Source organism: Leptinotarsa decemlineata, unplaced genomic scaffold (assembly GCF_025532065.1).
Source record: "Leptinotarsa decemlineata unplaced genomic scaffold, Ldec_3_MD MMD2_tig00026294_RagTag_RagTag, whole genome shotgun sequence".
Classification (NCBI taxonomy): Eukaryota; Metazoa; Arthropoda; class Insecta; order Coleoptera; family Chrysomelidae; genus Leptinotarsa; species Leptinotarsa decemlineata.
The window spans coordinates 4,790,733-4,806,991 of record NW_027412674.1 but is presented as its reverse complement, the minus strand read 5'-3'; the positions used below and the strand labels follow the sequence as shown (position 1 = coordinate 4,806,991).

General features: G+C 34.9%; 1 protein-coding gene across 4 annotated transcripts in view; it reads left to right on the top strand.

Annotated features, from left to right (window-relative positions):
• The window catches only part of capu (formin protein cappuccino), a 138,274-nt gene that overhangs the window by 98,421 nt on the left and 23,594 nt on the right, over positions 1–16,259 (top strand). For 3 of the 4 annotated variants that reach the window (XM_074180207.1, XM_074180204.1, XM_074180206.1), the window contains 3 exons: positions 6,874–7,049; positions 9,234–10,404; positions 15,263–15,289. In XM_074180207.1, the coding sequence (XP_074036308.1) occupies positions 6,874–7,049; positions 9,234–10,404; positions 15,263–15,289 (1,374 nt within the window). The remainder of the gene's footprint in view (positions 1–6,873; positions 7,050–9,233; positions 10,405–15,262; positions 15,290–16,259) is intronic. The other variant, XM_074180205.1, reaches the window with a different exon arrangement.

Genomic DNA, 16,259 nt, shown 5'->3' with positions numbered 1-16,259 from the left:
AAGTAATTTTTCCAGAAGTGTGTACACTCAGTAAATCATTTATATATACAAGAAAAAACCGATCCTTGTCGCACTATATTTTGAAATAGTATCGTTTTTTACGGCTTGACTGCGCCCAGTTAGATAGGACTCAAACCTAAAACGAAATATGGTATCATTTTCCACTTCAAAAATGTTGAATATTTCCTCTTATAATGGATGAAATCGAAAATTTTTACGCACACGTACCTCAACCGAATAGTTTTACGTGATATATGAAACGCAGGACCGGTATTAGATTAGAGTAAAGTTGATCGTTAGGGTCGTTACGACAGACAGATAGAGAAATATCGATTATATCATAAGAATGCTAGTCCAGTTCCCAGAGGATTTCACCTTACAAAAGGTGGGGTAGAAGATTTTATGTTTTCATTTCGTTTTAATGGATATAAAGAATAAAGTATAAAAAATGTGACTAAATCTGGGCTCGGCACAACTTTTGGTAGCCGAAAAATCTCGAAATTTTCGGACATTTTTCGGTTTTTTCGCAATTCCTCGAAAAGGAGTGGTGCTAGCGAAAAACAGTTTTTCCACAAAGTTGTAGAACATTAAATTCCCTACAAATTTTTTCGATAATTTTTTCTCCTAAAACCAATAGGCAGCAATAACACACACAAATGAAGGCGCTATTTGGCTTTTTTACCATTTTGAGGAAAATGGTCCATCTTTGAGATGCTGTAGCTCGCTGCCTATTGGTCGTAGAAGAAGAAATAAGTGATAAAATTTGTAGGGAATTTAATGCTCTACAACTTTGTATGAGAATTGTTTTTCGTAAGATATACCCCTTTTCGAGATATTGCGAAAAAACCGAAAAATGTCCGAAAATTTCGCGATTTTTCGATTACCAAAAGTTGAGCCGAGCTCAGATTCAGTCACGATTTTTATATTTTACACTACATACCCTTTGAAACGAAATAAAAAAAATTAAATCTTCTAACCCATCTTTTATAAGGTGAACCCCTTTTTTGGTCTCTGGGAACTGGACTGTGCGGGTTAGTTAGATAATTATATTTTGAAGAGAAATATAGTACAATCAATTCAAAAAATCAGAATTGACGCTCTTTATTTTACAATGTTTGTTTTTTTTTTCATTTGATGCGACATGCTTCATTTTCCCTCAAGAGAAAAACTTCATATAATCATAAGGGATGCTGTATAACATGAAATTGAATTTGTATTCTACATTGGATTTCAATAGGTCGTATTGCTAGTTCAAGATTTGTGATGTGATGACTATTGGAATGGACTGCAATCTCGAAATATACCTAACCTACGGCGTAGGTAGTTGAGAATATAGAGTATTAAGATAAATTGTGAATCATGAAGGAGTAAATCCAAACAGATTCAAAACTTAACACGATTAATAGCCGATTTTCACATTTTTATTTTTTTATTTTTATTCATTATGTTACTATTATTTTTTTCTATCTCACGGAAAAAATTTCCCAACTTCTTCCCAACTTTTTCCCAAGTCGAAAAAGCAGGGGGGGAGGCTCCTCCCCAATCCCCCCCTCATGGCGACGGCCCTGGGTGTACATCTTCCAAAAGGGTCTTTTTTCTCTACGTTCCTGAGAGATACAAGATAAACATTTTTCGACAGAACACAGTTGAGATGTTGAATAAATTACAACCCTTTATTCGAGATATATCATCCAAATTAAGCAGATATAATTTATACAAGGACACCAATATAAATTTGATCTGCTAACGAGAGTTCAAGTATTTTATCAAAAAGACTTTGAAACCAATAAACCTCAACTGCGCAGAACAGTACTTTGATCACCTGGGGTGATAATTATCGTCTACAAGATAACAGGGAAGGACTGTCAAATAAGATTGATGAGAACTTTTCAATTGAAGTATTCAATAAAAAAAAAGATTTTATAGATATCGCTTCAATTACATGAAAACTGTATTTTTCCATTTTATCATTTTCTCGAGAACCATTTCTCATCGAGAGTTATGAATTCAGATTCTTAGAAGTTCGTCGTTTCTGGATATTTTGAGTTTTAGAAGGAAAAATAGTGTGATTATTTCGACAGCTTATATTTTCAACACAACAGATGTGTTTGAATAAATTTCCTTGGCATTTTCCACATGTTTTTCTTTTTTATAAGTCTCTCTTCAAATTATTCGAGTAAACAACTGCGAACTCAGCAACTATAAAATTCCTAGTTGGTAAAGATCGCAATGCGGGAATTGATCTTTGTAATTATGTTATAAACTCGAACTGAAACTACAAGTTTTTGTAAATAATTCGACTTTTATTGAACACGTCTTACATTATGCCACAAAAATCCTTGCTATCCAATAAAAAAACAATTAAATCATAATTGAGGGCAAGCAATTTCTATGACTAATCTATGGTGATAACTTTGGGAAATACACTCTTAAGAAGCGAATGGCATTTATAGTTTCATCTCCAAGCTTAAGTAATGAACTTTTCGTTTCAAAATAAAATCGAAATATTTGTTGAAAGTGTTTGACAATGTATAATGGTGAATTTCACTAGTTTGGACTTCCATTGTCTGATATTTAAAATAAAAAAATAAAATTAAATATTAAAATGAATAGCTAAAAATAACAATTATATTAGGAATGATTTCGTACAGTCTATCTCGTCTTGTGTTTGTAAATCTTTTGGTAGAAAAATCCTCACTTGTTAACTTTGTAGTAAATGTTCAAGAGGTAGCAAAAACGTATGTGAATTTCTGAAACTTCAACTAGCGTTTCCTAATATGACTAATAACCTGTCCGTGCAAAGCTCATTGTTAAATCATCTGAAAATGGAACTTTTAACAGGTGATGATCAACTGTATTGCTAAACATGCGGCAAACTGACTGTTATAAGAAAACAAGTATGGCTGTCAATAAAAATAAGCAAAAAATCAAAAGTTGAACAAGAAGAAAAGAGAAATGACACTTTTTATGTTTTCGACCACTTTCATTTGTAACTAACGTTACTGCAATTTTGTCTTATACGGACAATTTCTAACTTATACAGTAAATTTTGTCTATTATGTATAAGTTTGAAAATGTCCGTATAGGACGAAACTGCAGTAACGTTAGTTACAAATGAAAGTGGTAAAAAACATAGAAAGTTTCATTTCTCTTTTCTTCATTATGATTTCCTAACACATAGTAATAGCTACATGCATCAATTTATTAAAAGTTCAACAAAGTTGCTTCACTACGTTTCGATTGTTAGTATCCACAATCATCTTTGGGGGATGACTGGACATAATCCTATTTATAGGCCATTCGAAGGCTTTCACCTATTTTGTTTTAGTTTTTGCTCATTTTTATTTTATTGTCATTTCACTTGTCGGTTTATTGCTTGATATAATTGTTATTTTTAGCTATTCATTTTGATTTCATTTGTTTTTTCAGAGATTTCAAATCATATCATATCATTGTGAATATTCTTCGAGTTTGAAGGCCGTGGATTTTTGGAATTTTTCCCGACGTTTCGTTGGCGCTTGTGGCTAGCTTCTTCAGAAGCTTATACATCTTGAGTTAATATCTCCCATGACATATTATATCATATTAGCCAATGGAAGTCCAAGTTAGTAAAATTCAGAATCGAAATATGTCAAACATATGTAAAAAAATCAATGTACACCATATCTTGCTAAAAAATATCTACATTCTCTATTGTCATGGTTATTGTTAATGTGATATCTTCTAATAATTTATCGGCAATAAATCTCTTCATGGGTCCATAACTATTAATTTTGTAGTTAGTTGGAAACAGGAAATTTTCTAAAAATGGAAACTTTTTGAAACTTTATAATTGTTATTTCATTCAGTAGAACGATTCTAATTTAATTTCTGTAACCTCTATTTCTTATGCATTTATGCAGATTGAGGAAGTTAAAATATCTAGTTAGACATGCCTTTTGAATAATCTGAACAGCGTGATCAGTAGGCCATGCATCCTCAATGGGAAGGATGTTCACCATGATGCTCATTTGTCGGCAACATTGACAGTAGTTCGTTCGTTCGTTGGTTAGTGAATCATGTTGAATTTTGTAAGAATATTCTAAAGTGTCCCTGGTTAGATTGTCATCAAAACTTTGATCTTCATTTATGAACTTCTGAAAAAAATTCTGTGTGTACGGATGAGTAATGTCAAATTTCAATAAGTTTAAGGTGAGTTATTCCTCCTCAGATATGAAACGTCTTAAGAGGGAAAGAGTTGGAGAAAGGCGAGGTTGTTTTCAGATGTCAACTCATTGTTTGAGATTTCATAAAAAAGTATACATCGTAGAGAACTATTTCCACATATAATTCAGAATATTGTTTCAAACTTGAAAGATATTATTCCACAATTTTTCCCATTTTATTCCAGCATGTATTCATTCGAAGTAAAACTATATTTCTTCCCAATGGAATGTTTATGTTGTAAATTCAATTATTTCCCATTTTGTTTCGGAGAAAATAATTCAATTCAGAAATATTTTTTATCAATGCTATTCACTTCATTTTAGAATTTACAAAATAATAACGATTTTTGGAGCATTGATTGGATAACTCGGGATTCCGGTTCTGCATAATTTGTAGGATAAAATTCAATAAAAGTTGTTTTTTTAAATAGAAAGGGTTATATTTTTAGAAGTGATTAATTTCTGGGAAAGAAAGTTTTCGGCTTTCTACTACTCCATCTTGATACAAAAAAATGTGGGAATCTTCCAAAGAAAGGAAGGAAGTAATCAATTTTAAAATAAGTAACTCTATACATGGATGTGTAGATCATGTAAAGAAGTAACTTTCAGACACAAACTGGAAAAAAAGTCCTCCTGAAACAGTTACTTTCATATAAATATTGAATTACACGAAAGCAAAATTATTTCGAAACAAATACTTTTATATGAACACTGAATTGTACAGAAGACACTATTCTCTATTCAGTTTGTATTCCAAACATTCGTTATGGAATAAAAATCAGGTAACATTAACATGAATTCTACATTAGGTGAATGGTGAAAAATTGCACTTACATGGAACACTGTCATCCTCATTGGCAGACATCGATGTTTCGCCGTAAGACACTTGCCTAGGGGCTCATCAGTACCAATCTAGATATCATTATACGAAAAAACACACAATTCATTCATGAATCACGATTTTTTATGACACTGAATAAGTTTGATCTACTTATGTCATCGATGACATCATAATGTCTTTTATTTTCAGCTCTCAAATAATGTATTTACCAATCAATAGAAAGTTGTTGCGTAAATGTCTCTAGTGTCCATGTGCAACATTTTTGGTGATGTTTTTTTTAATTTCTCAGGTTATAATTTGGAATCTCACAGTATTTTTTCATACAAACGTGTAGGAGTGAACAATCTAAAAAAAATTCCGATTCCACAATTTGATTTCAATACAAATAAATATTTTCATTAGTTCGGACTTCCATTGTCTAATGTGATATAAATTGATTTGAAATCCGTGAAATAATCTGTAAAAAATTCAAATTAAAAAGTTAGCGGAAGAAACAATTATATTAAGCGAAAACTGAAATTACAATGGAATAAAATACAAGCAACAACCAAAAATTTAAAAAAAATTAACTATTAACACTAGATGAAAATAAAAATTAAAAAAATAAAAAATAAAAATGATCAACAAGAAATGAAAAAATTAAAAATTGGAATTGAAAAAAAATTAATCAATACAGTTTATTGTATGATTTTCACTATACAGTGTGTCTCACTTCTCATGGAAACACCCCCGTATCTTCCGTAATATTCGATGAAACTCTATAGACTCTATAGACTCTATAGACTACCAACTTACTACGAATACACTTTTTTCCTGAAAATTGATTGTTTTGTTTTTTAATTGAAAATGTGATTTTGAAAGTAGTACTTCGAAAGAATTTTGAACTACATAACATTTTTCGCCACAAAATATCCTTGTTTTTTTTAAATAATGGGAAAATGAGAATATGAACTAACATTAACCATCATAAAACCTCACTGATTACATGTTTCCGTTCCTCAAATATTACGGAAGATACGGGGGTGTTTCCATAAGAAGTGAGAAAAATTTGGATTTTTCAGGTAGTCCTGATCACGAATCTGAAGGAATTTTGAGCCTATTTTGCCCCCTAATATGTTTTACCGTAAAAATGGGTTGTTCCGTCGCGAGTGGCGGACATTGTATATCACTTTGGCCAACCCCATCAGTCCTGATAGTTTCATCGTTCTACCTCGGATATTACGGAAGATACGGGGATGTTTCCATGAGAAGTGAGACACACTGTATAGTGATTGTATGATTTTCACTATATAGTGAAAATCATACAATAAACTATATTGATTAGTTTTTTAATATGGACTTTTTATCAAGTATCGGTCAGTTCTATTCAATTCCAAACCAAGTAAATTCACGACGTTTCGGTTGTTAGTATCCACAATCGTCTTCGGGTGATAATAATTCAATTTTTTTGAATTTTTGGTTGTTGCTTGTATTTTATTTCATTGTAATTTCAGTTTTTGCTTAATATAATTGTTTTTCCAGCTAACTTTTCAATTTAATTTTTCAACACATTCTTTCAGGAATTTCAAATTAATTTATATCATGTTAGACAATGGAAGGCCGAAATAATGAAATGCACTACGAAACATCGTCAACCACCTTCAACACAAACAAATCTCTTGAGAAAATATCAATTTCTTCAATTTTTTTTGTTTAATAATGTATTCTTCCCCAAATCGAAAAAGTAAATGATTATCAGCTTTCACTAATTTGAAAAATTATTTTTTTTATTTGTCCAATTATTAACATTGCCTAATTCAAAACACTTGAATTTATTATTTATTTCAGGCCATATGTTGATCAATTGGTACCTTTCGGAATTCAATGAAGATGATCATTTCAGTAGTATCTTCAGCGGACAGGATTTGAAATTATTGGCAATACAATTCTGCACGTATCTTCTTGCTGCCGGTGTCTTGAAACAAATTCTTGACAAAGACGTTCCAATGTACAATGTTTTCAAGGTAAGTGAATATCTCTGATGCTTTTTATTTAATATTTGTTTCAGCCTCTGCTAACGATTTATCATGAAGATTGCAATATCACTTTTTGTTTGTGTCTTCTTTTAACTTCGTTTGTGGTTTCAGGATGACATGCCAACCTCATTTCTCGAATAATTAAAAACAATTGAAATATATCAGATCAACACGAGAAACAAAATTAATGTTCTACATAAATATTGAGTCAACATTGTTTTGGTGATTCTACTAATGAATTTCGCTATATACAGTGACACCATTGAAGATGATTATATTTGTTGAAAAGGGTGTTCATTTTTTTGCCATTTTAGATAAATAATATTCAGTTGAAGGGGGTTGATTTTACTACGTTACGTAACTGACGGGACTGCGAATAGTATTGACCCTCCCTTAGCTGAGGTATTAAATAACATAGCCTACCCAGAACAGTGATAACCATAGTAGGTGCCGTACGTACTCTTACGAATCACAACCATCTGAAGTTGGAACTTGTCAGAGTTTAAGATTAACGAGGTCTTACTTTTTGATATGCGATTTCTAGTTACAGTATGATAACCAAAGCATAACTAAAGTGTTGCGATATTATAGAAGTTTCACATTTGAAAAAATAACGAAAGCTCAATTCATTAAGTTGTTTCAAAAGTTTTGTCAGTTTTTATTGGTCTACCTCAATCTGTATTATCTCAGTGAATACTCATTCAATTTACTCGAAATGAGCGCTATTTGAATCAGTGTACTTTTGCCAATGTAACAAAAGTCGACTGATTCCGAGGGGATGAAATTTGTGTGTTCGGGATTCGATGAAGTCGAGGAAGTTTTCTAGTCAGTGGGCTATGTTTGACGACAGGCAGTAAACAAATCTAAAGAAATGAACTTTAAATGTTCAAGCCACTCTCGGATATACTTACACAGTAGGTTGAATGGACTGACGCCTATCAGAAAACAACTACTCCACTGGTTAATACCACGAACGGCGTTGGATTATATCCGACAGGCGTCAGTGCAGGAATCTTCACAGAAAATTTCCTGCATATGATGCAATTGATAATACAAGTGAGAGAGTCGACCTACAATTTTGGAACGGGCAAACTTGCATACCGGTTTCGGGCCCCTTAGCCACTCGTCAGTGCAAAATAGTGATCATCATCGACCTAAAGTCAATGATATTCCATAATTGAAAATCGAAATTCTTTCAGAGTATTTCATTGTTGTTCGCTCCAACTTCGGACGAGCCCGAAACCGGTCTGGAAGTGTTCCATAATTGAAAATCGAGTCCGGCAGTTGTATCGCCAACAGCATATTCAGGAATTGCGTCTGTGAAGAATCCTGAACTGACACATGTCAGCTATAATCTAACGCCCTTCGTGGTATTAGCCAGGGCAGTAGTTTTTTTTTATAGGTGTCAATCCATTACTTATGATGTACTGTTTGGAACCTTTGGTGTAGTAATGAACATGTAACATTCTAACATACATAAGGGCATATTGTAAAATAATAGAAAGGCCAATTGTAAAATTAATTTAGGGTGGTACACTTTTATGGGTGGTATTACTGATTACCTACCTGTATGATGTACCTGAATAGCATAAATAGCTTTAGTTTTGAGAAGTTTCTAGTTTTATCTTCCTCTTGAAGATGATCACTTGGTGATCGAAACACGTGTCGAGGTGAAAAAAAAATAACGATTTGGTGTTGGGAAAAAACTCCAGTAATATCTACCTACATAGTAGGGGAGTTGATACTAACCTGAACGAATTGTTCCTTCAGATAAATTTAACTCAATGAAATTAATATTAGTCTATTTCAAACGCTAAAGTTAACAAGTATTGAATATTGGGAATATAAAAAATATATTACATAGGCTACTTCCTTTCACCTATCTCCGTTTTCTATAAAGATCGTTACTTTGAATATATTTTGGAGGTGGTACTCGACAAAGTCGGAAACAATTCTTTATACCTATTTAATTAACACTTCATTGTAATATTTTCATTAAACATTTTACAGAACCGTAACATGTGTTTTATTACAATACTGAAGAAGCTATTGAATAGTGAAATATTCATTGAGGTTTTGTGAAATGTATAATGAAAATCTCAAAAATGAATAAGTTATCATGGATTTTTATCAAGTATCGAGCTACTTCCATCACAATTCTTTATATTCCAGCCCGACTGTATGTATTATTGGAGTCATGCAGAAACACCTTTATCTTTACCTCAAACTCCCGGTCGGTTGAATGTGATGTCATGGCCTCCTACTCCTTCGGAAGCTTTCATACCTCCATGTGGTAATGAACTTATCCCCGTTGTGTCTTCAGAAATTGAGGAGAAACTGAAACCCAGACAAGAACTCAGAAACTCTGCTAGAGATGTTGAAATATTATCTTTGGAACAAGAGATCGAAAGGCTGATACAGGAAGTCGAAAAGTATAAAACCCTCAGCGAAATACAGGCCCTAACCACAAACGCTGTGATAGATTTTAAATCACCGGTCGAAGAGACAAAACCATTCGTCACGTGTGATCATTCGACTGGTATGGGGGTTGAAAACAAAATAACTAAGAAGTCAATTGCACACTCGGAAGCACAAACAGATGAAATTAATTGCAAGGTTGAAATCTCAACGCAAACGGAGAATACGACAGCACAAGGAACTCAAACATTAGAACTGAAATCAGAACTCTCGCAAACAATAACTCTACCTATTTCCGACAGAACAGTAGAAAATACAGAAAATAATTGCTCCCCCGTTGAACTAAAGGCGTCCTTTTCCCAACCTCCACCACCTCCACCGCTCCCATCAATTTCAGAAACTGCGAGATCATCCTCACCACCAACAATACCTTCTATAGATTACCCACCTCCCCCTCCTCCTCTTCCTCCAATGCTAGGTATGATTGGTCCACCAGCTCCTCCTATGCCGGTTATGGTTGCACCTCCTCCTCCCCCAATGCCTGGAATGACAGGACCACCACCTCCGCCAATACCTGACATGGTGGGACCACCACCTCCACCAATGCCAGGCACGACAGGACCTCCACCACCACCAATGCCTGGCGTGGTAGGACCTCCACCTCCACCAATGCCTGGCATGACAGGACCTCCACCTCCACCAATGCCTGGCATGGCAGGACCTCCGCCTCCACCAATGCCTGGCATGGCTGGACCTCTCCCACCACCAATGCCCGGATCAGGTTGTACACCTCCACCTCCAATACCTGGAATGACTGGACCTCCTCCTCCACCGATGCAAGGGATGGCAGGACCTCCACCGCCTCCAGGAGGACCAACGCCTTTACCCGCTCCTCCTATTGGGGGTTGGAACCCTCAAAAAGCAGGTAACATTTTTATCATATTTGACGTGTTCTTAGTATGTTTGTTGTTTGTGGTAGTCTCTCTAATAAGAATGATGAAAACCCAAGATATTTTTAAAATTGTGGATCCTGAAATTTCTTAACGAATCCAATGGTCGTTTAGGACTAGCGTTGTTTATAATATATTATCTTCAAATGAAGTGGGTTCCATTAGGAAGAACTTTTTGATATAGAAAAAATCTTGAGTAAAAAACGTTTATTATATAAAAGTAGGAACATTGTAAACATAAAGTAATTTCGAAACTTTTAAGGGTAGTTTACTTTCGATCAAAATTTCTTTTTTTTGATCTCCCCTGTATACCGTTCGGAAATTTTGAATTTTGTTAACCACAAGTTTTCCGCAATGCACCAATTTTTATCGAGAATAAAATTTTGTGACAAACGGATAATAAAAAAGTTTTGCATATGGTGGAAACATTTTTAAACTCACTGTATAGCAAAATTGCTATTATTTCTACTTTTTTTTTCCAATTTTAATGCATAAGCCTGTAAATAAAATATATAAACAGAGAATCATTCTATTCAAATTATGGGAATATTGAGGTGTATTGACCTCTGCAACGATAATAAAAAGTGAACATCAGCTTGCACAGTTCTCACGAGGTGAAAGATATCAAACGGTATAATTACTTCAAGAGTATGGTCAAGGCCATTTACGAACAAAAATGGCAAGGAAATGTTATGCTCACTGGTGGGTGTAAAAAATAAATGACTTACATTCCCTCTATGAAATAATGAAGAAAATATATACCAAAACCGTTCTTGAGTTTTCATCAAATCACCAACATATTTTCATTAACCTTTAGTTCATCTGAAGTGAAGTCCGACATTCATATTATACTGAAAACGACAATCACTGAGTGGTAAAGAAGAAAATTGGGAAGGAATATTCACCTAATATGAACAAATTCATTCTCGCTAACATTTTTTTCATACAATTATTTTGAAAAACGTATTTTAGAAATGAATATGACGTACAATTGGATTCATTGAGAGATAAACCTGAAATACTCAAAGTGGATGCGCATCAAAATTGAAAGAAATATCAGAGACTAATATTTTGTTATACGAGTATACAGATGGAACTGAAAATACAGAAAGTGGGGAACAAAATCTAAAGGTCAATCAGAAAGTTATGCTTAGGTTGGTTAAGTCCAAAGTGAGTAAGTCTATCGACACTCTACCGCAACCCGCAAGGGTTTATTGTGGCTCAAACCTATTCACACTCGACCAAATAAACCCAGTTTCTTAACGAAGCCGATTAATTTGTATGGTGAGTAGTCTTTCAGGTCAGACGGTAAGAGTACGGCTCTGCCAAGCGCTAAAAACCTTATTCGGTCCCCAGCGGGGCAGGCACAAAGTATGTGCTCTGCTGTTTTATCATTTTCCAAACAGAGGCGACACACATTGTCTTCCGACAGTCCGAGTCTCTGCATATGATGATTCAAATGACAGTGACCTGTAAGAAGGCCTGTTAGACATCGTAGTTCATCCATACTCTAGTCCACACACTGTCTTCCGACAGTCCGAGTCTCTGCATATGATGGTTCAAATGACAGTGACCTGTAAGAAGGCCTGTTAGACATCGTAGTTCATCCATACTCTAGTCCACACACTGTCTTCCGACACTCCGAGTCTCTGCATATGATGGTTCAAATGACAGTGACCTGTAAGAAGGCCTGTTAGACATCGTAGTTCATCCATACTCTAGTCCACATACTGTCTTCCGACACTCCGAGTCTCTGCATATGATGGTTCAAATGACAGTGACCTGTAAGAAGGCCTGTTAGACATCGTAGTTCATCTCTACTCTAGTCCAACAACTGTTTGGTATCAAGCTTCGAAAGGTGAATAAACGCCTGGAATATTCTGCCAGAAGTCCATAAATCTTCTTGCCATCCAGGTGTTCAATCTTTGTTTGGAAAATCCTAAAGCCATGCCAATGACAGGTTCTTGTCCGATGAAGATGCCTGCGGTACCCTCCTTTGCAAGGGACTCAGCAGCCTCATTGCCTTCCAGGCCATTATGGCTAGGAATCCAAATCAGAGATCGAGGATGGTCGTTTTTGGCCATTTGCTACCAATTTAGACGTGCTCTGTGGGATTCAAGAGCTTCCAATGCCGCTTGACTGTCCGAGAATATTTTTATCGACTTCTATATGAGATTAGATTCTTCCAATCTCTCTGTACACAATTCAATAGCGTACATTTCCGCTTTAAATATAGTCGCATAGGTTCCTAGGCTGGTTGATATCACTGTCCTGGGTCTGCGACTGAAAACACCTGCACCAGAACCGGAAGGTGCTTTTGATCTATCTGTGAACCAATAACTATCTGATACTATATGGTACTATATGCGTACTATAAATTCAAATACCAATCATATGAAATATTTTTTTTTATATCCCAGAGATACATTTCGAATTCATTTAGAAAACAAGCAACCTTTGCAATTCCAGCGACATGATTGTGCCAAGACATATTGGTGTCCATTTTAACCCCCAAAAAATTATCGAAGCAGAAAGCGAAATTGTCTAACCTGACATAATTATATCCGGTTCGGAGACATTTATCTTCTTGGAGAAAACTGATGCCTGGGTTTTTGTGGCATTGAATTGAACCTGGTTACTCTTACCCCAATTCAAAATCACTTCTAGATCCTCATCAAGATATGCAACCTTCTGCTGCCGGTGAAGATGTGCCACCGTAGCCGATGTCCTGGATACCAAATGAAATGACGAGACAATTGGATTCTTTGTTTTTGCCAATAAGTCGTTGATATATAATAAAAAGGCTCATGATCAAAGTAGTCGGTGCCGTTGTCACCAAAAAAATCTGTAACATTAGTAACGAACTGAATCATACAAATATGAAATATTGAAAATTGTTGAACGATGAGAACATGAATCACTTACTTATATAATGTTGCAAATAGAAGTATTCAAAAAGCATTAACGTTGAAATACCTAAAAAAGAAAGAAGGCACACAATATTGGTTGTGTAGAATTCAAGTGTAGCCCCAAATTTCAATAAATATTTATTCTACTGTGTCGTGGTGTGTATAGATCGATAGAGAATGTTGTACTCTATACACTGATGCTGTTCATTTTTTTTTTCCAAATTCAACTTTTTCGCCTCTTTTCAGTGTATACGAATTCAAGTTGAACCAAAGCGCTACCGAAACAGCCAGAAATATTAACCGACACTTGACAGTAATAGTGTTAATAAACGCCCTGTTCGACGTTGGTTTGCGAAATTTCGTTCCGTAGATTTCCAAAACAAACTACAGTAATCCAGGGCGAGGATTTGAGAACCCTGGAAAGGTCAAAAAGCTCGAAAAGGGGGTGCCCCACAATTTGAACGATTGACAAAAATTGTCAAGTTTCGAGGTCTGTTTTTCTTTGTAATTGCGCAACCAGGACAATTGTTATGAATGTAGGCTTTCACGTCTGGCGTCAACGTTTTGGTTAGTTTCCATGTTTTGCCGCGGTCTACTTTGGTTACAATCTCCAAACGTTTCAACTACAACTACGGCAGTCATCTTCAGTGGCGTGGTCGAAGTACTTTTCTTGACAAATCAACTGAAACTGAAGCTCCCATTTCTGCCATTTCATTTATAGTGCTGATATTCCGCGCACTTCCTGTAATGGCAGATTCGCGCGTACTTACCGCGCGATTTCGACATGGCTACGTTTTGGCACCTTTCGATTCTGTGTGCCAGATCTTCAGTAGGTATGTAATCTCTTCCTTGTTGTTGAAGTTCTCTTGGTGTTTATGTTCGACTAGGCGGGTACGAATGCTCATTTTCGTCTGACCGATATAAACTTTACCACAGTTACAAGGAATCCCGTAAACTCCCGTTGATTTGAGTGGATCTCCGCTGTCTTTTGCTAATCTCAGGCACTCCGATATTCTCTTCTTTGGTTTGAAGACAGTGTTAATTTTCTCCTTCTTCAGAATTTTCCCGATTCGGTTGGTGACACCTTCTATGTATGACAGTGCCTTCTTTTCCGTCACCCCATCTATCGGGTTGCCCAACACTTATTGGAGTGTATGAGTAGTTTTGAAAGCGACTTTCCAACATATTAACGACTGGCCATCATACTAACGCGTTCTAAGGAAATGTTTCCCACATTCGGTTCTATAGAACCGAATAGAAGACTAGTGAAACTCAAAATGCTTTAGAGAACGGCCACAAAATGAATGAAAATTGTTTTAAATTACGACTTTGAGAGTTTAAAAATCGAAAAATGAGATCTATGAACAGCGATAAGTCTCATTCCAAACAGCTCGTATGAATTAGACATTGATGCGAGATAAATATTAGGCACACTACAGGTAGTCACTAACATATAAATTAGACATCAAGATATTATTACAACCTAACATGATACTAGGAATGCATTTAATGAACCTCACTTAATGACCTGAGGTAATGATGTATAAATAGAACTGAATTAGATGTGAAATACAGTTCTTTGATCTCCTGATGACACAAACTTGGTTAGCAAATCGCATCTTTGGAGAAAGTGTCTTTGTTCTGTTTCAGATATTTCAATTCTACCTACAAAATATATTTCTCTTCTTTTTTATTGTCTCTAAATAACTTTAATATTGATTGTCTCAAATCTTTCTCATTTTTGACGATTCTCTGGCCTGATCTGGGCTCGATAAGATTTCTAGAAAAGGAAATGATTGATTCCTACAACGAATGTCAGGCTTCACTTCTTCACATTTTCACTCAACTTTAATCATTCACTCGTTTTGTATTTTGTTAAGTTGTAGTACTGAGAATGCACCTTTCCTTCTTTATGTTTCTGTAGTGGCTCCACCTGCTCCAGCGTTCTTAGGTAAGAGATTTTTATTTTATATCATTTTATCGTGCTTTTCTTTGAGTCATTTTCAGTTGAGAAAACAATATTGTTTTTTCGGTATGCATACCTGAAAATTTTACTGGTTTTTCAAATAGAGCAAATAGTGACAATAAAGGCATTGCATTGAAGTTTATTTTCAAAAAAATGTATTTTAGAGCATTTTGACCGTTTGTCATATTATTAGGACCAAATTAGTTCAGCAGTTAGTTCTATTTATGAATTAAGAAATTCATCAAACATGTAATTTCGGTTAAATTCTGGAATTTGAAAGTATTTCTACAGATCGGTTATATGACCTTAATTTTTTGATTGAATATGAATAAAAATATTTATGTCGTTGAATGATAGTTAAGCTTTCTATTATCTAAAATTCTAAAGAATTAAGATATTGAAAAGCTAACATATTGCTCAAATATTTGGATAAGTTGATGAAAATTTAGGTATCTTACCTTAAAATCAAAGGAATATTCAAATTAGGTGTCGTTCGAAGTTGAAAATGAAGTGTGTTGTTGAAATATACAAAGTTATTTCGATTGATGATTTGTTTTTATTCCCAACTTATGATCACCTACAATTATATTCCCATTCAACAAAAAAGCACTGTTCCAACACTCCACGACTTTCCTTTTTCTGACCTGATTTTCACCAACCAAACGGCGTCATCAGGAGAAAAGAACTTTTCAGTTTAGATCATCTCCAACTTAGATAGTGGGGAATGCGTGTTGATGAGTGCATGGTTAAGGTGATTTTGTTGATTTCAGTCTGTACCAGAAGTTTAAATTCTACCACTCGACACATTATTTCCATCAGTTCATTCTAAAGTTGAGAAATCAATATTGATATACAGGGTGGGGCACCGAAAACGAAACAGATCGAATATCTTCAAAACACATGTGTTCTGAAAAAAATGCAAAAACACGTCGATTTGTAATTCAAGGGGAACATC